A 20,872-nucleotide genomic window follows, 5' to 3' on the forward strand; every position below is an offset into this window, starting at 1 on the left:
ACCCAAGACCACGAGCAGTTGTCTCCCAGACTCACCAATAAATACAACTGTGACTTTGGGGTGACAGGTACGTGCTGGGAAAAGGCAGAAGGAGAATGACAGCTTTGTGTGCTGGTGAAGTAAACAGACAGGTTAGGTTTCTCTGCTCTTTGCTTTTGAAAGCTTCTTTTTATTTTTCTAAGGTGAGGGGTGCGTGTGGACATGAGGGACTGGATTATAATCCTCGGCATAGATAGTGAATTTTGCAGGGGCCACCTGGGTGGGTGGAGCTGCCGTTAGAGTAGTTTGAACTACAGGACTTTGAAGAATTGTCCCGGGGCTGATTCATTTTCATTGAAAAAGAACTTCTTGAAGCCCTCCAAGTGCCCGGTCCTGCACTGGGTCAGTCTCAGCCTGCAATGAAGTGCAGTCCAGGGAGGGAAATAAGATTTGTGTACTCAAAACAATGAGAAGGCAAGGCAAGACTTAGAGTTTAGTGGCCAGCTATGCAGCTGGGTGCACAGTAAGTCAGGCCAGGGAGTGAATGCTGTGGTCCAGAGCTTACAAAATACGGTCATGAGGAAGTGAAGATTTGGGCATGACCTCAAAATATGGGAAGGACTGGGATCTGTTTGTTCATCCGTTCAGTCATTCCTCCATGCAGCAGACATTTGGAGAGTACCAGTTGTATGAGAGGCATGGCATGGATTGATGGAAAGGGATGTAAAGAAAGATTCTATAAAAAATACCAAGGCAAAAATAATTCCATGTGTACAGTGGTACTGTGGAGACTGGTGTGACTGGACTAGGAAATGCAAGTTGGTGGCCAACGAGCCCCTAAGATTACATTCTTAAGGTGAACCCAGTATGAAAAGTCTGGAATAGATGTGTTCCTGAAGATTGGGATTATTTGAGACTGAATTGCTGGTTCAGCTCTAGTATTTTTCTGGCAGACTTATACTGCTCTGGTTCAAGTCCTCACACAATGAGTGGAATTTCATCGGAGCCTCCTTATGGTCCCGCTCCCTCTAATATCAGGTTCTGTTAATCCAGCCCTCACATCACATGTCAGAATTATCTTCTTGAAGCATAGCCTTAATAGCATCCCTTCCCTATTGCCACCTCTTACATGGCTTCCCCCATTACCTGTATGATAAAATCCATCTACTTAGTGTGGCATTCAAGGATGCCTAGGATCTGGCTATAACCTTTTATCTCCAGCCCCCATTTTGTACCACGCCTGTCAGCCAAACTGCGAGTGTGATTGCCCCACGTTGGGCTGCCAGTTGCGAGTGTCCCCCCCCCCCCCCCACGAACCACGTGGGGTTCAGGGTTCAGGTTCAGGGTTCGGGCTCTGGAGGAGGCCGCACACAAATGAAAGAGACTAGACAAGAAAATATTAATTTGGGAATTGGGGGCCAGGCGGGAGCAAGAGAGGACTTTGCTTTGCTCTGGCCTTGGGATTCTTTTTATTCAGTCTGGGGTACACCCATAGCCCTTAGGCAGGCAATTCCAATAATAGCTCGATGATAGGCCATCAGCAAGGATTTACATGAGACTAAAAGGTGGAAGTTGCTCAACTAGACAGTGGGTGCATGGCTCTGACCCTTGCCAGAGCCTCAAGGTTGACCAGCCTTCCGGGCTCCTTGTCCAACCCTTTCTGCTAGTGAAGGCCATGGGTGGCTTCCAACACAAAACCTCACCTTTCTCTCCCTCGAACCTTGCATGCTCCTGCCCCAGGCCTCGCGTGCTCTTCCTTCTTTCTGCCATGTCTTCCTTTTTCCCACTCTACTATTGAAGCACCTCAAGGTCAAAGCCGTATCCTATGCTCTCCTTGAAGCCCTTTGGGGTAGTTTTCAAAGTGTCTGCACCTTGCCCAGGTGGAAACCACTTTCTCTTCCCTTTGTTTCTATCCTTTATTATAGGGCATATATAAATCTGTTGTTTTATTTTTCAAGCAGCTCTTTAGAGTGTAACTTCTTTGAGGAAAGAGATTGTATTTATTTGTGTCTTTACTGTGGAGAACTGAAAAAAAATTGTTGAGTTTTTCCTTTTTGTGTCTGTTTCACTACTTGAGTTTTAACTTTTGGAACTTTGTCTTCTATATCAATTAGTTAATTATTTATACCATTAAATATAAGAAACTCTAAACTGAGTCATTTTTAGTGGAAGATGCTTTATTCCACTTTATATAGCTAATCGTTCCTCTGAAGTTTAGATTCCACCTTCTTTTCTCTCATCACTGAATCTGCAATATACATTGTCTTATCTGTGGTTCACAGGTCCAAATAGGTTTAGGGTAGTAACGTCTTATGAGGAATACGCCTCACCTTTGGCCCTTGCCCAAGGGTAGCTTCATAGGTAGGTACCAGGGAATTAAAATGTAACATTGCAGGTAGTTGCCGGAGAGAGTAAACCACTGAAGGACTACAGTCAGTCATAAGCAAACATGGCTAGCAATCTGTGTGGCCTTTGATACAAGCTGAGAAAGACCTACTGGGACATGTGTTCTAGGGCAAGCATGTGAAACTTGCGGCCCTTGGGCCACATGCCTCGTTTATTTGGCCCGTGTTAGCCTTTGAGTTTGACATGCTTGTTCTAGGGCATCTTGATGGCTCCAGCAGCTAGTGTGGTACCTGACACTAGGAAGAGGGGTTTCAATGAAGGTTGACTTCAGTATGACTTTAAAAAAATTATGTAAGGTTTTGGGCAGGTGGGCAGGTCCATCTAGATGAGACAAAGAATCTTATAAGTAAAACACACACACACACACACACAACACACACACACACACAACAGAGAGGAAGGGAGAGGGATAGAGAGCTAGAAACATCGATGAGAAAAATCGACCAGCTGCCTCCTGCACATCCCCTACCAGGGATGTGCCTGCAGCCAATGTACATGCCCTTGACCGGAATCAACCTGGGACCTTTCAGTCCGCAGACCGACGCTCTATCCAGAGCCAAACCGGTTTCGGCCACACACATACATTAAATGTCATATTGTCTGACTGCCTTCCCCTGCTCCTAAGTGGGGACTTTGTCCCTTTTGTAGCATGGGACCCAGGTGGCTGTTCAGTGTGTGATTGACAGCTTTAGCATGGATGCTCATGCTCCCACTAGGTAGCTTCTTCTCTTCCAGAAGTGCTGTGTTCATTGGGTTTTCCCCGAAGTGGAAGCAGGTGTACATGCATCTTTCTGCAGGGCTGAGCAGCTCCCAGGAGCTGAGTGTGTTCCTGGGCATCCCCGGGGAACAGGTCCCTGTTGGAGCACTGGCTGCCTTGCTGGCTGGCTTCCTCCCAGGGCAGCAGCTGGAAGTGCACTGACTCCACAGGGAGAACATACAGCCCCGTCGTCAGGTCCCGGTTCTGGGCTGCTCTGAATGTGTGTTTGCAGACTTCACTGGAATTTTATGGTGGGCACACTTGCTGACTGATTCCTTAAATTGGTAGGCTCGGCTCAGTGGTAGAAACCGAAGGTGTGATGTCTCCTGCTGGGAGCTTAGAGAGTATTCAGCCATTTAGGAAAGCTCCGGTGACCTTGCCTATAGCTCAGGGTGCGAGGAGATGGTGTCTTGAAGTTTGGTGCAGCCCCAGGGCTCTAGGTTTTCTCTTGAGGATGAGCATTTGGACTTCTTTGGGGCTTTGAAAATGATGAGCATGAAACTGGGAATAATGGGACATGGAGTGAATAAGGTTGAAAGGTAGTTTGCTCAGTGGTCGGCAAACTCATTAGTCAACAGAGCCAAATGTCAACAGTACAACGATTGAAATTTCTTTTGAGAGCCGAAAACCGACTTCTGCGCATGGGCCACGAAGTTTCAATGGCACCTGTATGTGCGCGTCCGCACGTGGTATTTTGTGGAAGAGCCACACTCAAGGGGCCAAAGAGTCGCATGTGGCTCGCGAGCTGTGGTTTGCCGACCACTGGTTTAGCTGATCCTTCTATGATCTGGAGAAAGCCTGACTGATTTTTCTCTTTTCCTTGTGAGAAAGGCAGAATCCAAGATCTCAGGGGTGCAAGGGGAGTGGTTCCTGACACTTCCAAAGGCCCATGAAATGCTCCCCTCTCTCCCCTTTTTGTTGTTGTCATGTAGACATAATGCCACTTTATGTAAGGACCAGAAAGGGACTTAAACCTGCCCCTAAGGGCTATTTTTATCTAAGTCATTTATGATTAAGTGTCTTTTGTGTCAATGGAAACGTTTTTTTAGGATTGGTTTTTCTTTTTTTTGTTTTCAAACCTGTGCCTAAGCTTTACATTTGCTTTAAGAAATAGAAAAGACTTGCCTGGCCGGTGTGGCTCAGTGGTTGAGCATTGACCTATGAACCAGGAGGTCACTGTTCGATTCCGGGTCAGGGTACATGCCCGGGTTGCAGGCTTGATCCCCAGTAGGCAGCCAGTCAATGATTCTCTCTCATCATTGATGTCTCCTTCCCTCTCCCTTCCTCTCTGAAATCAATAAATAAATAATATATATATATTAAAAAATGTAAAAAGAAATAGAAAAGACTTGCATAATTGAAATAATTCATAATGAACAGTGATAAGGAAAGAATGGCCAAGACCTTGGCTAACTGTCCTTCCTCTAAGAGGGTGGAGAGCTTTGCCCAGGCCCCTCAGGGGTTGCGTTCAGCTTTGCAAACTGTATGTGAGGGAAGTGGTGCAAGAAGCCGACCAGACGCAGTTCCCACAGACCCGAGCATCAACACTTCAGACTTCCCTTTCGTCATGGTCCGTTCTGATGGTGACTCAGCCAGCTGTGGTTTCAGTTTCAGAAACGTCTAGCTGGTTATGGGACTGGAGGACTCGCCTCTTTTATCTCTGTTGGGTCCATGGCCATAAAAATTCATAGCAATTCAATGAAGGGATGTGTGCGAGTGTGTCTGCCCCTCTGCTCCAATTTAGTCCAGTGCGGGGATGCACACTCTGATTTGATTTCTGTCCATCATTTGTTTCTGATGCCGTTGATAAGTGGGAAGGGGCTTCGGGGACATAGATTAAGTTACTGTGTAGGTCATTTTCTTCCTGCCATGGCTAATTATTTCTCTGCTTCTCAGTTGCAGATCTGATCTCCTGAGCACTTCATCTTGTCTCCGTCCTTGGGGCTCTGAGCCCAGCAGCTGGACCACTTTGTCCTTGGAATTTTGGGTGTCCTCTCTGTTCACCTTCCCTCTCCCCCTTCTCCCTTCCGCCTGCTGAGAACTCCTGAAGACTGTAGGATTGTCATGGAGTCCAGGGAAATTTTGAGCAGCTCCCGGCAAAGGGGGGGCGAGTCAGATTTCCTGCCAGTCCCCTCGGCCAAGCCTGCAACTGCGCCTGGCTGTGCAGAACCTCTGCTGTCTGCGCCAGGGACTGGGAAGGGCATCCCAGGGGCCGGAGAGCGCATGGAGCCGGAGGAGGAGGATGAACTGGGCTCAGGGCGGGATGTGGATTCCAACTCCAATGCGGACAGCGAGAAGTGGGTGGCAGGAGATGGCCTGGAAGAGCAGGAGTTTTCCATCAAGGAGGCGAACTTCACGGAGGGGAGTCTGAAGCTGAAGATTCAGACCACAAAGCGGGCGAAGAAACCCCCAAAGAATCTGGAGAACTACATATGCCCCCCTGAGATCAAGATCACCATCAAGCAGTCTGGGGACCAGAAGGTGTCTCGTGCGGGGAAAAACAGCAAAGCCGCGAAAGAGGAGGACAGAAGCCACTCCAAGAAGAAGGTAGGGAGCCCTGTTTTGTAGGATTTTCGTTGGTTTGTTTTTGCCATTTTATCCTCAACTTTTTAGAGTCTGTTTGCTTGTTACTAATTTGCACTAAGTCCTTAACGTCATTAATAGGTTCTGCAACTTTAAGTGAAACTACAGTGATGTGATGAAACCAATGTTAATATAGGCTAATTGATATATGTAAGAGTTAGGTTCCTGTGGCATCTCATCCACGTTATAATGCAACAATGTTGAACTAAATGACTTGACTGGTTATAATGCAACAATGTTGAACTAAATGATTCCACTCCAGGACCTGCTATGTTTCTGAATTACCAGTTTCCTTGATAATACTTAGGGCCTCTGGAAGAAATGCCCCTGATACCTTGGTGTAGTGTCCAATTACTATTTTTTATTATTATACTAGAGGCCTGGTGCATGAAAATTCATGCACCTGGTGGGGGGGAGGGGGAGTCCTTCACCCCGGCCTGCCCCCTCTCACAGTCCAGGAGCCCTCAGGGGTGGGAGGCGACCCAGCAATCAGGGGAAGGTGATGCCCTCATCACACCTCTGCTGCTGCCACTGCCAGCAGCGCAAGCCTCGGCCGGCTCTGGTTAACCTGAGCCTCAGGCGGCCCTGGGCAGCTGGGCAGCCGCCATCCGAGGCTTGCCTGCACCTCAGACTGGCCCTGGGCAGCTGTGGGGCTGAGACAACTGGGGGACTCCAGAGACCTTGCCACACACCTGCCGCCCCGGGGCGGGGGGGGGGGGGGCTGAGGGGACTGGGTACCACCATCTTGTGGCTGTGGGTGCCGCCACCTTTGAGGGCGTGGCAGTCAATTAGCATATTCCCTCTTTATTAGAAAGGATCTTCTACCTACCTGAAAAGCAATAGCTACTAGGATTAGAAGTCAGGAGCAGTTCTATTTGTTGTGTAGCAGCTAATTGGCTGGGTCAGATCTGGCTTAGCTATGACAACATTTTGAAGTTTTTCTTTTGTTTTCCTTTTTGTTCGCATAGTCAGAGAGGGGGATGTTGAAAAATGTTGGCCAATCGGAACAGACAAGAACCATTATAACCTTTTGGTTTCAGTCACTGCTACACATCTTTCTGACATAGGCGAGCCTTCCACCTGACTAAGGAAGCCCCGTCTTTGTGGTAACTTGAGGCTCTTAGAGGGCCGAGAGATCATTATTCCAAAGCCAGAGGTGAGCATTAGAACTGGAGAGAAAAAAGGAGCAGCCGACTGACCTGAATCTTTGTCCAACACATCGTGGACTTTTAAGGTTGGGTCTTGAATGAACTTGGTTGGTTGTCATTTTCCTCCAAAAGAAAAACAGGGGTGTAGAAAGCAGCTCTCTAGGGGATTGGTGGTGTCATTTGGTCGGGGAAGACTGGGTCCACGTTTCATTGTATTACTTTGCATCACAGGGGTTTGCTGTGACCTCTCTTCCTGGGAGGGGTGTGGCACTCAGCCCTGACAGCAGACTGCCCTAGTCCAGAAGTTTCTGATTCAAACAGTCTTTGGATCTTGTGCATAGCGTGGCAAGGAGTCTTCCTGTTGACAGAGTTTTGGGGTTCTAGGTTGTAGGTGCTAATCAGTCTTAGTAACTCTTTTCCCTGAATCTTATCATTTATCTGAGCACTAGCCTTGATGGACGAGCTACAAATGGCACATGTAAAGGAACCTCTCTCCTTCGTAGCTCGTAGATAATTTGTAGAGTTTCTGTTGCTAGTATTTGTGTGTGTGTGTGTGTGTGTTTCTTCTTAGCTTTGGAGGCATCATTTTCAGTAAAACTACTAGGAATCATGTTCTTCAGTTAGTGTAGGGCTTGCATCCTTCTTCACCTAGTTGTTTTGCCTGATTTATTGCATTTCACATCTAAAGACTTGAACTGGAAGAGACTTTATAGGGTGACCAATGCCTCCCAGTTGGCTCAGACGCTCATAGTTTGAAAACTGAAAATTCTGCATCTAGAAATCCCCTGCTGTCCTAGGCAAGCTGGGACAGTTGGTCACCGTACTTTAACATTCAGAACACAAAGGAATCCTCTAAATTATCTTGCTTTTACATAGCATGGAGGTAGTGCTCTCTGCTTCCCCTCTCCATAGCGCCTTTGCTGTGCTTTCTGCTTCCCTGTTATAAAACCAACGTTTATCTAGATGCACATGGTGGAAACTTCTGAGTAATCTTACAAGCAAATACGACAGCAACACCAGGCTCCATGTAGAAAGTGAGGCTTATTTTTGGAGTTGTCTCTTCAGCTTTGAACATGAGTATCTTTCCGTCGCTCATTGTGATGGCCAGTTCCTTGTGTGTTGTTGGATTTTTGTGAGGGTGGGCAGTCTTGAAAACTATGGTAAATATTTCCCCTCCATCCCCATCATGGCCAGGATTTCAGCATCAGAGGATGGTTTTGGGCGCGCAAATTCAAATATACTATCCTATAAATAGATACTTCATGCAGGTATTGTCTTCCCTAAAACCACAAGATTGTTCCCAAATATAGCCTTCTGCCTATTGGAATGCCCTAGAATAAAACTCTGGAATTTGTGACGTGGGGTTGATTACAAAGTTGAAATGTGCAACGGAACTCTGTTCTCATATCTGACATTCTCAGGCTGGTCATTCTCACCCAGAAAGCTGGGTGCTCGTTGTGTGCTTTCTCAGAAAGAGAAATGAAATCCTTTACTTAAATATACAACCCACCAGGTCAGTTTCTAAGCCCATCAATTGGAAAGGGCAGAAAGAAGGGGGAGGGGCTGGAATTCCATGCATTATACTCTAATGGGAATATCTGCAAAAATTTTAAATTTTTAGGAGCTTGTTTCATGCTGTACTTCTCTATTGTTCTTGCCTTTATTGGTGCCGAGAGCTGTTACTTTCCAGAAATGAATGAATAAAGTTACTCGTACTGAGTCTTAATCACTTGATAGATGATCGGAAACTTCTCTGATCCCTGTTGGGTTAGAATGTCAGCTTGGTTACTCTTCAAGTTCCTGTTGTTTTGCAAACAGGGAGTAAACTGAAGCTAAGGTTGAGATGGAGAGGTGGACACCCAGCCTACCATTTGTATAGAAACGTTCAGTGTCATGGACATGCAGAGTCTACTTATTTATATGAATGGGAAGTATGTGATCAGTAAATTAAGGTAGGGAAAAGGATGAGAATGGCTTTTTCTAAGCAACAGGTCAATGGCGAACTCTAAAACCCAGTCTTCTGGAACTTTTGTATGAGGCAAGCCCCTGATTGAAGAAAGACGCATGGAGTGGCCCTGAGACTCAGTCCTTCACAGGGAGCTAGGAAGGAGACCCTGTTGACTTGATCCTTGAGCTGGTGGAGATGCCTACTCAGGAGTCCCCTGACTATCTGTGCTGACTTAGAGCTGGGTCAGCCAACTGAAGTCCATGGGCCAAGTCCAGCCCTCTGCCTGTTGTGTACAGCCCACAAGCAAAGAATGGTTGGGGAAATATCAACAAAAGAAGAAAAATCTTTTGCAATGTGAACATTTTATGGAATTCAAATTTCAGTGTCCATAAATAAACTTTTTTTTTTTGGAAAAGAGCCACATCCATTTGTTTACATTTCGTCTGTGATCGCTTTTGCACCAGAACAGTAGAGTTGGGTGGTTGTGACAGAGATTGCATGGCCCACAGAGCGGGAATGATTTGGTGTCTGGCCCTAACCAGACCAAAAAAAAGAAAAAAAAAGAAAAAGTGTTTGTTGACCCTTGGCTTAGGGACAGGACATAGAGTTTCAGGGTAACAGGATTTTCTTTCATTTTGTTTGGTTGTTAGTGATTCGGCCTCTCATTCTTTTTCTTTTTCTCTTCTGCAGACCAATTAATTTTGTTCAAGTCACTGTGCGACAGCCTTAGGCAAAGACAGCTTCTATCGGATCCCAATGATTTTCTTTTTCATTGGTTTTTGTAAAAAGGATGCTCTGGAGGATAATGATAGCATCCCTTACATATCACTGTAAGGGTATCCCTGCTAGCTTAACTCTGTTTCTACATGCTCTACTGCTTTGGGGTGAAGAGATGCATGTGTGGCATCCCTAAGAGCTTTATTCCGAATTTCAAACCTAGGACCAGTCTTCCAAATTTAAGAGACATTATGGATGTTCAGGCCACATGGCCACTGGTAGGATGTAAGGTGGGCCCCATGAAAGTACCACCTCATTGGTTCAACAATGCATGGACTTTTCTAATCAGGGAATGTTCACTTTCCTTCCACATAAAATTAGGATGGCAACTGCGATGCTATCTGGAAGAGGGTTTATGATGAATGGACTTATGTGAGGTGGAACAGCAGTGTTTGGTAAGAGGTATTGGATGAGAAGAAGCCTCAGAACATGCTTCAGGGCCTCAGGACTATCCTTTGGACCAGTCCTGCTTTGCAGTTGGATTCCATACATGCATCTGCTCTTTGTCATGGCACCAGCAATGTTGCCTCTTAGACTCACTCAGGAAAGTGATGTTGCCTCTTAGACTCAATCAGGAAAGTAACTTAAGCTTCCTCAGGTTCCCTTCCAGCTCACTCAGTGAGAACAACAGGGAGCATGAGAAGGTGTCTCTAGAAGCAGTTCAGGTACAACACATGAACAGAAAATGTTGTTAGCAGTGACAGGTTTTTATGAGACACGCCACTAGGCAGAGCTTAACCGTGTTCCTCTTTCCTGAGGACTGTCAGTGGGGTCTGGGACATCTATCCCTGGTCAGCAGCATGAGAAGGAGAGGAGAGTCCTCGGGCAGCTCATGAGTTCATTTTTCCTTTATTGTACTTACCAATATTTACTTGCTTCTGACCAAAATACAATATCTTTTATTTCTTTAGACTTAATTTTCCTTCTTCCCCAGCATCATCAGAGAACCTATTTCCTCATCAGCAAGAACTTCCACCTTACATTCATCAGGCGCCTACCATGGTCTCAGAAACATGCTGGGGGTGCATTCCTAGCACACCATCATCATGTGTCTATGCCAAGATGCTTGTATTGTGTTCTGAGCTGTCATAACCTCTCTTAGGAAGTCTCATGGATCATGCATGCATTTACTCTTTCTTTAAATAGCACCCTCTTTGTGTCAAACACACCAAATATGGACAGAAAAAAAAGCCTTTTATGGTGAAGTCGATGGGAAGTTGGGTTGGCCTCAGGTTGCTGAGAGTGGTGAATATCAAATAAATATATGGATTTGCCTTTAATTCTGTAAGTAATGAGAATGCTCAGCAGGCTTTGAACTGGGGAAAGGGAAGGACTGGGGGTCTGGGGAACAGGAAAGTGATGCAGGGCAGGGAAACTTAGAAGGGGAGCCTTTAGGTAATGCAGGTGTCAGCGAGGAGGTTCGCCCTCTTTCCTGTAGGGTGCTGAGAGGTACTTTCTCTCTTGATCCTCTGTGATTGGCATATCAGGTAGGTGAGAGGGCATGGGAGTGGGCATTGGGCAGGGTTGAAGGGTAGCTCAGATTGCCTGACATCACTGCAGCACCCATCATCTCCTCCTTTACTCTGGTAGGTGGCACTGGGCACCCCACAGAGAGCCTCTACCCTCCTTATATTCATGGGGCATAGTTCAGGTGCCCTTCCCTCCCTGCATTTTGCTCTGCACCTCCTCTGGTCACCCCTCGATGCACTGCCTAGCTGTGGGCTGCCTAGCTGAGGGCTGCCCCCTTTCTTTTTCTGGGGGTGCACATGTGGTGTTTTCAACTCTGGGAGCATGAGCTTCTTCCTCCATGGCACCCTCCACATGACAGGAAAGAAAGGCCCCGCCCGCGTTTCTTCTCAAGAGGCAACATTTCCCCTGTTGTTTAATTTTTATTTTCTCTCTATGGGTTTGTTTGTGTGTTTTTTGTTTGTTTGTTTGTGTGTGTGTGTGTGTGTGTGTGTGTGTGTGTTAAGCAGCACATTTCTTTTGATTCCTCAGAGTGCCTGGAACCTTTGCTCTCTGATAGGTTTCTCTCTAGTGATGTTATGGCTAAAGCCAGGTGGAGGATGGTGGATGACTTTTTCCACAAAGTATTTGTCTCCACAGGGCAACCGGTGACATTTGACCTGAAAGTGGGGAACAGAACACTCAGCTTGGGGAGAGGAGCCCTGGGCACCAGCCCTGTCTCTGTTGGAGCCATTTCAGCAAGAATGCTTCACTTCCCTGGGTCTCAGTCTCCGTGTGTGTTTTGTTTTTTTAAAGGAATGACAACAAAAATAGCTTTTGACCTCTGAAGCCTTATTTCTATTCTAAAAAATGGGAACTTTAAGTACATGGGTCAAATCTTTCTCTTTAAGAAAACTAGTTGCTCTCAATAGCATTTTTGACCTCTCTTTGGACCCACTGTTCCATCATCAGATGGTTTCCTTTTTGACCCAACGTCAAAGGTCATGAATCAGGGGTAGGAAGTTTCAGTGTTGAGCTTAAACAGACATGAGATTGACCAAACTTGCTTTCCATTCGGATGTGCTGGGGTTGTTCAGTCCCCCTCCCTCCGTGCATGCTTCTTTTCCTCCTGTGTTGGGAATACTCGGGTGTACAGCCATGTGCTGGCTCTTCTCTTCTTTGTTTGATATTCCCTTGGTAGCAGCTTCTTGGACTTCCCCAAGGAACAATTTTTGGTGAACTCCATGCTTTTGAAGATCAGTCTGGCAGAGGAACGAGGCAGGAAAACTGTGTTCTCTTCCGATGGAGAGTCATTCATTCCCAGAGTGTTCAGATTCCCGGTGAGGAGTAAGGGATGTGTCAGAGAGAGACCTGCTGAGAGTGGACCTCAGCTCAGCTCCCGTGATCCCAGGACCAGCTCTCCCTCTTCAGAGGCGGAGAACCTACACTGGATGCTGGGCTTCCAGTAACCCTAGGCAGGTCACTGAACCTCGCCAAATGGTTTCCTGATCGTATGAAAACTGGGAATCACAGCAGCACCTCCCTGTTGGGGATCTCCAGAGGATGAGGGTGCGTGTTTCTCTGGGCCAGTCCTGCGTTAATCTTGCTCCTGGCCGTGCTGAATTGTGTTAGCTGGGTGGCAGTGCCAGCGTCTTATCTCTGATGCCTGCACAAGCATCTACTGAGAGAGGATGTCACTAATGCTTTGCTGTTTTGGGGTGGGGATTGCTGTGGGGATTTATTTAGAGATGGTTCAAAGGTCTTTCATCTCTGTGGTCACTTATCTGCCAAACCAGGGTGGCTGCTGAGCTCTAAGCGTGACTCAAACTGAAAGTTGGAAACCAGTGTCATAAGAACCATCAAGTGGGGTTCAGGTGGCGCACCTTCCACCCTGCCCTGTTTCCAGCCTCTGCAGAGTCTGCCCCTCCTGCACCATCACACTGCATCCTCAGAGAGTCCACTCAAAGCGGCATCACTGGCTGACCTGCCATTACATCTCCTTTTCCGTTTTTAATAAAAGGCAAGAAAAACAACCCTTCTTGCCCTTCTGTGCCCTGTGCTTTGATTCTTCTGATTCCTAGAATCTTAAGTTAAAAACATCTCACCTTCAAAGCGATGTGGGGCAGGATCTCCCGGGACACCCTGCCTGCCTCACTGGTTCATGAAGACGCTGGTGGCTTTTTGTGGCTTTTTGGTCTGGAAGTCATGGGGCCTGGACACCAAGGCAGAGAGCACAGGGATGTGGAGGGCAGTCCTGGAGCCTGGACCCAGGCCTTGGATCAGGCTCCTGACTGATCACGGAGAGGAAAAGAACAGCACAGCATGGAAGACTTATGTTGTAGGGGTCGTTGTTTATCTGCAATGAGCTAAACATTCATGTTATAATTTGCACACACCCAACAGCTTTGGGGAAAGGGTTTAATCTTGGATGGTCCTTGGGGTGGAACTTGATTTGGAAGGCACTGTAAAGGCCCTCAGTACCCCCCACCGAGGAAGGAGAGCCTGCCAGAGGGCTGGAGTTCAGGAGAACCAAGTCCTGGAGGCATACAGACAGGAGGAGCCTGCAGCACCCACTTGGACTTGCAGAGGTACCCAGTGCATTCAGGAGTCTGAGTGACGGGCTGGTGGTGGAGCCGTGAGCCTCCTTGTACGCTGAGGCCGCTGTCTGCGTGTGTGGGAACACGGTCTTCCAGAGCGCTGCGTGAAGGGCAGGTTTGGACCTCATCACTTCCAGCCCCTCCGCTTTCTAGTCACAGTGGTCCTGCCCCTGAAGGCCAGGGGCCCCTCCGTACACCTGGGGGGGGTGTCTCTTGGACATCCCTGGTTGGCTTTTCCCCTGCCTGCCTCTCCTTCCCCAGCCCACTTCCCTCAGCTCCCCATCAGCCTATGACCTCAGCAGGGGAACAATGGAGGCCTTTCTTTACTCTGAAAAGTCCAGGCAGTTCCCACCTTGGTGCCTGGCCCGTGAGGCCATGTGATAATCATCATTAGTATCAAATGTAGGTAGCTTCAGTGTGTTTGCTAGACCTTGTTTATTGTGTTTTCCCCCGGATCCTCTTCTGTGCCTCCCACAGGTTTCTAGCCAGTTCCGTGGCCCAGGGACTCAGAGGTGGGGGAGGGGGTGGCTTACCAGGCCTTGCCCCCAAGAAGTAATCATTTGCAAACAGGAATTTGCCCAGGAGTGTGGGCAGCCTTTTATGCCGGGCCAGTTAGTTCATTGGCTGAGTGCTGTCAAAGAGAACGCAGCTCAGGAGCTGAGCCATTGTAGCTGGAGAACCAGCTAAAGGAGTTGCTTCTCATGGGGAATCATGGATGTAGCTAAAGGGAATCTGTTTGTAGTGTGTAATGGGAATCTCCATGATTTCTCCAGCCTTGTCCTTTTGGAGGAGCAAGAACGTGGAACCTGACTTACTGGGGGTGTGGCTCTTCCCTGAACCATCAGCTTCCTGAATGTCCTATTGGATTGCTGCCACTGAACAAGTGGCAGGTCAGTGTCCTGCTGGGCTTTCGGTGCTATGGGGTCACGAAGGAGGACAAAATGAGATTTTGGGTACAGAAAGGGTCTGAGACCTAGAATTAAATCCATTGGGGACACAGGCTAGGATCTGGCACTGGATCAGAAGTCAGGGGAGGCTGAGCACAGAAGCTGTGGGTCCAGAATCCTGGACTTCGCTGCAGGTCAGGAGAGCCTCTGAATATTTCCATGTCAGCATCCCTTTTACACAAACAAAAGACACCTTCCCAACCCCACCCCCCCCGCAACCCCCAATGGACAGTTATTCGGATGCTGCTCCATGGCCCTCGGGGAGGGGACTGGCCATCTCTTGAGGAAGCCCTGGTTTTAGTATAACTCCTTCTTCTATTGTACTAAAGCCTTCGAAAGCCTAAATATTTCCAGTTCCTGAGACCATTCCTTGGACTCCATGGTTTCCTAATGCCAAAACACCCTGGTTCCTGTGCTAGGAATACTTGTTTGTGAGTGTCCCTCCTAAAGGCATAGGCGGGAAGGGCTCCCAGAGCAGAGTATAGTACCAGGAGGTGTTCTGGCCCTGCAGAGCATCAGTAGATTGTCACCTCCTCTGCTCTAAGCAGAGTATCCTTATTAACATGATCCCAGGCTATCCCAGTTCTCTGGCAACTTCCTCCTTGTTGGTGTATACTAAACTCGAGGTCAAGAAAACTCGCCAATTTAATATTGCCTCACGCTCCTTTTGCTGGTCCAAATCATCACATCCTGCATACATTGGATTCCTTGGGGCAAGATGCAGGTGTCTGCGTTATCCTCATTGCCATCTGTGCACACTTTGGTCAGAGGGTCTGGTGGGTCTGCAGATGACACAGGAGGCACAGAAATAAGGCAGCTTTGGATCTCGCAGGTCCTCTTCTGTGCTTTCTCTTTTGGGGCCCTCCCTAGATGGGCACCGTCTGGGAACCTCATTCACATATTGGCCTCTCGGGTCTACCTGAAAGGCTGCTAAAAGTGGTGGTCAGAGGTAAATAAAGTTTGCTCTTCTCAGTTATAGGGGAAGCTCTCTGAGGACAGGAGTTACGTCTTTTAATGTAAGATTCAGTTACGTTATTTCCCCAGCCTGCTAAATAAGTCCTTATTAGCTCCATGCCGATGAAGATGGTTCTATGGAAAACCCTCTATCAAAACGGCTTCTGCCCATCAGCCCTGCGCATTTCACGTTGGTTCCTTAGGAACAGCTGAGACCTTTCATCCTGCAGCCCGCTTGGCTCCCAGGCAGATAGACAGCAGCAGCGCTGGCGGGTCTACATTCTGCACGAACCGACAGTCGTGCGGTGTGTTCAGCAGAAGTGGTCTAGAAAGATCTTATGAGGAGGAATTGATCTCAGGGCATTGAGGGAAAACCCAGGGCAGTAAATAAACTTCAAGCGCTCCAGCCAGTGCAGAGCGTGGAGAATTGGTAGCAACCCTCACATCTGCCCGGCACCTTTCCAGAACATTCACATGCGCCCAGCTGCTGCCTCTTTCTGGCTTGTTCTTAGGACAGTCCAGTGAAGTAGCTGTTACTCCTCCCTGTTTTATAGACTGAGGAAGGGACATTGAGGGTCTTTAGATGGCTTGCCCCAAGGTTACAACTAATCGTGGCAGGGGGTGGCTCAAATCCTTATCACACCCTCAGGTCTCCTGGTTTCCTGCAGCAGGAAGCGATCCTTGACAGGTGCACTCTGCTCTAGCTGGTCTTGTAGGTGCTCAGGCGAGTCCTGTGCAGCTCACCTGATGGTCCTGGCCACATGCCCCTGGCCTAGGCTGTGGGTGAACCTGCAGCTTCATCCCCGAGACCCAGAGAGCTCCTTTCTTGGACTGCCCACAGTGCTCTCCCTGCTGGCCAGCACTCAGCAGGCCCCAGTGGCAGTGAGGTGTGGCGAGGAGTGACGGCCGGCGGCCTGGGCAGCAGGATAATAGGCTCACTGTGACTTAATCAGGCAGAAAAGGTGGAATTCAGCAAAGGGCCCCCCAAAACCAGACCCCAGGAGCACTGCCTGGCCTGAGACTTGAAGGAAGGCTGGTCACCCGGGGCCAGGCTCTGGGTCTGACCTGTTCTCCCTTTAGCAAGTGAATGGCTGTTTTCTCATATTTAACGAGGGGTTAGTACTGTCTCTCTTCCCTCCATGTTACTCTGAAGATGACAGGGGCAAACGGTTGTAAAGTGCTTCTGAAATGTTAGGGGAGCAATGGAAATACAAGGGGCTGTTCTATAGAACCACCTACAGTCGATTCCTGACAAACCGTGGTCTCTGATTCAACTTTTCCCTCGCTTCTCCACCATCCCCTCATTCGCTGGCCTCTGCCATCACCTGCTTTGAATAAAGCCCCCAGACTTGGCTGTGATGAGCGGCAGCTGCGGTTGGAGCGGTCAGCAGCCTGGTCCAGACACCCGCCACATGGTGTGATTGCCCTTTGTGAAATTCTGGGGTGAGAGGTCAGCCCTCTGTGCCCATCTTTGTCACTTCTCAGCCGTCTGCGTCCTGGTGGCAGTGTGTTATCCCGGCGTCCTTCCCCTGCCCCCACCTCGCCCCCTGCTTCTCCTGGAGCCCAGGAAAAAACCATCTGCTGAGTTGGCTTTCAGAAGATTTTTTTTTAAATACCAATTTCCCTTTGTTCCGAGGCAACCTCCAATCAGAGCTGGGGTCTGCGGGGTTTGGCGAAAGGCTGGTATTGTGTTTCGTGCTCCCTGAGGAAAGGTTGTCCACTTGCTTTTCTTTTTGATTCGATTCCTTGCCATTCTGCAGGGGAGTTGGAGGTTGCAGCTGCCACTGTCAGCTGCAAACGGGGGACCCCCTTGTTTAAGAACCTACATGTTAATCCTCTGCCAGGGGGAGAAGAAAAAACAAAAACAAAACAGAAAAAAATGAAAACCATCTCTTACAAAAGTCCTCCTTCCTGCTCCCGTCTCATCCTGTAAGTCACACAGACCCAATGGTTTGCTTCAGCTCAGGCCTTGCTGTCCTTGAAGCTTTGTTGGAAGAGTCTGACCGTCCGGCCTCTTCTGTTTTCTGAGTTCTGCTGAAGAACATGACTTGCCTATCAGAAACAAGGGAGAGTCCTTCTCTTATGGAAAATGTACATCACAGAGGAAGGCAATTGGCTGTTGGGCTGCTTTCCTGAGCATAAGGACGGCCATCATTTTGGTACTTAGAATAGCTGAGAGCCTTGCCAAGCACTGGACACATACTGTCTACTATATCCTTCCCTCAAACAAAGTGGAGATGTTATCATCCCCACTTAAAAAAAAATCCTCACCTGAGGACATGCTTAGAGAGAAGAGAGAGAGAGAGAGAAACATTGATGTGAGAGAGAAACATTGATCAGTTGCCTTCTGTATGCACTCCAGCTGGGGGATCAAACTGGAAACCTAGGTATGTGCCCTGATTGGGAATCCAACTGGGGACTTTTTGGTGCACAGGATGATGCTCAACCAACTGAGCCACTCCAGCCAGGCTATCATCCCCATTTTACAGATGTGTAAAATGAGGCACAGAGACCTCCAGTTGCTCGCCTTGGGTCTCGGAATTAGGAAGCTGTGGTTCCAGCATGCTTACCCTCCAACTCCGAGGCAGCTGGCTCAGAACTTAGAATGGGAGCCAGAGATCCTCACCCTCAGAGCCTACCTTCTAGAAGACTTGCGGCCAAGGTGCTTTGTCAGTACTTCCATTTTTCTGTCTATAAAACTGGAACCACAATAGCTAGATGCCAGGGGATCCAGACAGACGGTCAAGTCTCGTGAAAGCTGGTAAGTCTTCTACCTCTGAAGTGAGTGCCTTTGCCCTCTTTTTCTGTCATATTCCACAAAATATCCTCTCTGCAGGTTCAGTTGGTCTCTGACAGACTCTCGAGTTATCCTCAACTTTGAGAGCAGAGCACCCTGCTGGCCTCAGGCCTCGCGAGCTCCGCCCTCCCTGCACACACTCCTGTCTTCACTCAGGCCTTCCTAGGTGATGGAGAGGGAAAGGTGTGTTTGGCTCCTTGAAGGTGATGAGAGGGAAGGTCAGCAAGTGAACACATGACGAATTCCATAAAATGGTGAAAATCTATAAAGCTGTAGAGCTGTTTTTAAACATGCCATCTTTTCCCTCTTCTCACTGTTGGGCTGGGACTGTGACCCAGGGCATGGGGGAACCTGAGGACTCCCCTAGAATGGAAAATAAACACACACAACAGAAAGAGAAAGAGGTGAATAGATTTTCTTTTCCTTCCTCTTGAGGATACAGAATTTTCTTTGATAAAATAAGTGTATGTTGATTGTAATGTTTTTTTAAAAATATATTTTTATTGATTTCAGAGAGGAAGGGAGAGGGAGAGAGAGATAGAAACATCAATGATGAGAAAGAATCATTGATTGGCTGCCTCCTGCATGCCCCTCACTAGGGATTGAGCCCTCAATCCGGGCATGTGCCCTTGACCAGAATCAAATCCAGGACACTTCAGTCCACAGGCCAATGCTCTATCCACTGAGCCAAACCGGCAAGGGCTGATTGTAATGTTTTAAAATATATTGTAGGTTCCAATAAATGTGGATTATAGGACGTTACTGGGCAGTGTACTCAGCTTTGCTCCTGAAACTACCTGATAGAGTCCTTGCTCAGCACCTTCCTCTGAAATGAGGTAATTTTACTAAATGGTCTCCTTTTTCTAATACAGTGCAGGTGTGAAAACAGGTCTCACCTGAAGCAATTGCAGAGCGAGAGAAGATAGCCTATAAATGCATTAGAATAGGTGAGGGACGTTCAAGTCCGTAGGCTGGTGGCAGCTGGGCAGGGGCAGACAGTGGCCTGGGTCAAGAAGACTTGTTCCTATGCTCATCTCTGCCAGCTGACTCAGGTGCACCGTGGGCTCCCCAGGGTTCCTCTGTAGAACTTGATTTCAACCAACACTGCAGGTCCCAGAAACGGGGGAGCAGGAAAGGGGAAATGAAATGTTTACTTCAGAACGATGGGCTCTGCTGGACCTGAGAAAGATGCCCTAACAGAGGGAGTCACAGAGCTAAGGTAAGCGGAACATAGGTGCCTCTGCGGATGCTAATTGTCCCATCGATAGTGTTCTTTTCCTTCTACACCGTTACTCACAAACTCATTCATTAATTTATGCAATCATTTAATCAAAGGTATTTTCTTCAGTAACTGTGCAATCGTGCATGCCGGGCACTATTGTGGAGCTAGAACTGGGCATTGTTCCTTAAGTGTTCCACATGGGGTAATGTGGTCTGTCTGACATGCAAGCTCCGTCAACATAGGAACTGAGATAGAAAAACAACTCCTTAGCACCTCAACTAGGAAGAAGGATGTCAGAATTCTAAAAAAAATACCTTGTAGTTGACTGGTTGACTTGATTGAGTGATAGGGACAGTCCGTGGGGACTTAAAAATAAAGACAAGAAGCACCTTTCAGCAGCACAGAATGAGATGTGACTTGAAGGCGTACTTTCTGGTAGACACGTGTGGCTTTAATCGATGGGATGATCTTGGGATTTCATCGTAGAAAGGGGAAGAGAGACTAGCAAGGTTGGCTGGAAACCTGAAAAAAATCATGTCTCACATTTTGGCAGAGGGAGCAGAATCCAGGAAAGCAGTGGGGGAGATGGAAGTGGAACGGCCGAGTGTATTGGGGCAAATTAGGTGCAAGGGTGAAGACATGTGAGAGCTGGACAACTTAGTTATTTTCTTAAGCGCCACTAGAAAGAAATGCAGTCACTCATACCCAGGGGCAGAGGGAGGGGCAGCATCTGGGAGAAAGGTCTGCAAGGGGGTAAGGGAGCGGAGGCAGGGAAATCACCTATGCTTACAGCTGAGTTAGCATGTTGATGTCTGGAGAAAGGAGTCCCCTCAGAAAGGCTCCATCAGCCCAGGTGATGGAGCAACCGGTGAGACAGGGGGTCCTGGAGACGCTTGGCCTGTGTTCCTGGACCCTCTTAAAAGTGCTTACTGCTCCACTCAAGCTCCTGGTGGCTTTCAGCGGGAATGGAAACTGCTGCTGATCCCTTTGAGGAGCAGCTCGCTGGACAGGTGTACTTAGGGAGGGGCGGCTACAGGCTGGGCCCTCTCCACCTCCAGGGAGGAGCAGGTGCTGGACTTCTGGGAGCCTGACTTTTCTTCTGGCTTCCACCCTAAATGACCTCTGACCTTTGCTCCCAGTGTTAGGCCTGCAGTGGATTCCTCTCCTTTGGGGCCTGACTGCGGGACCCGGGTGGCTGCTTCTGCTCATTGCGTTTACTGCAGGGAGATGATTGCTGGTCTGTGGGGCTTCTCTTTCAGAAGACAGCCCAGCGGTGGGGGTTCAGCCTGCAGGGAATAGAAGCCAAGAGCT

General features: G+C 48.2%; 1 protein-coding gene across 1 annotated transcript in view; it reads left to right on the forward strand.

Annotated features, from left to right (window-relative positions):
* The window catches only part of SETBP1 (SET binding protein 1), a 350,135-nt gene that overhangs the window by 17,733 nt on the left and 311,530 nt on the right, over positions 1-20,872 (forward strand). The window contains exon 2 of the mRNA XM_028136083.2: positions 5,039-5,689. Coding sequence (XP_027991884.2) covers positions 5,207-5,689 — 483 coding nt within the window. The 5' untranslated portion in view covers positions 5,039-5,206. The remainder of the gene's footprint in view (positions 1-5,038; positions 5,690-20,872) is intronic.

This window comes from Eptesicus fuscus, chromosome 12 (assembly GCF_027574615.1).
Source record: "Eptesicus fuscus isolate TK198812 chromosome 12, DD_ASM_mEF_20220401, whole genome shotgun sequence".
Classification (NCBI taxonomy): Eukaryota; Metazoa; Chordata; class Mammalia; order Chiroptera; family Vespertilionidae; genus Eptesicus; species Eptesicus fuscus.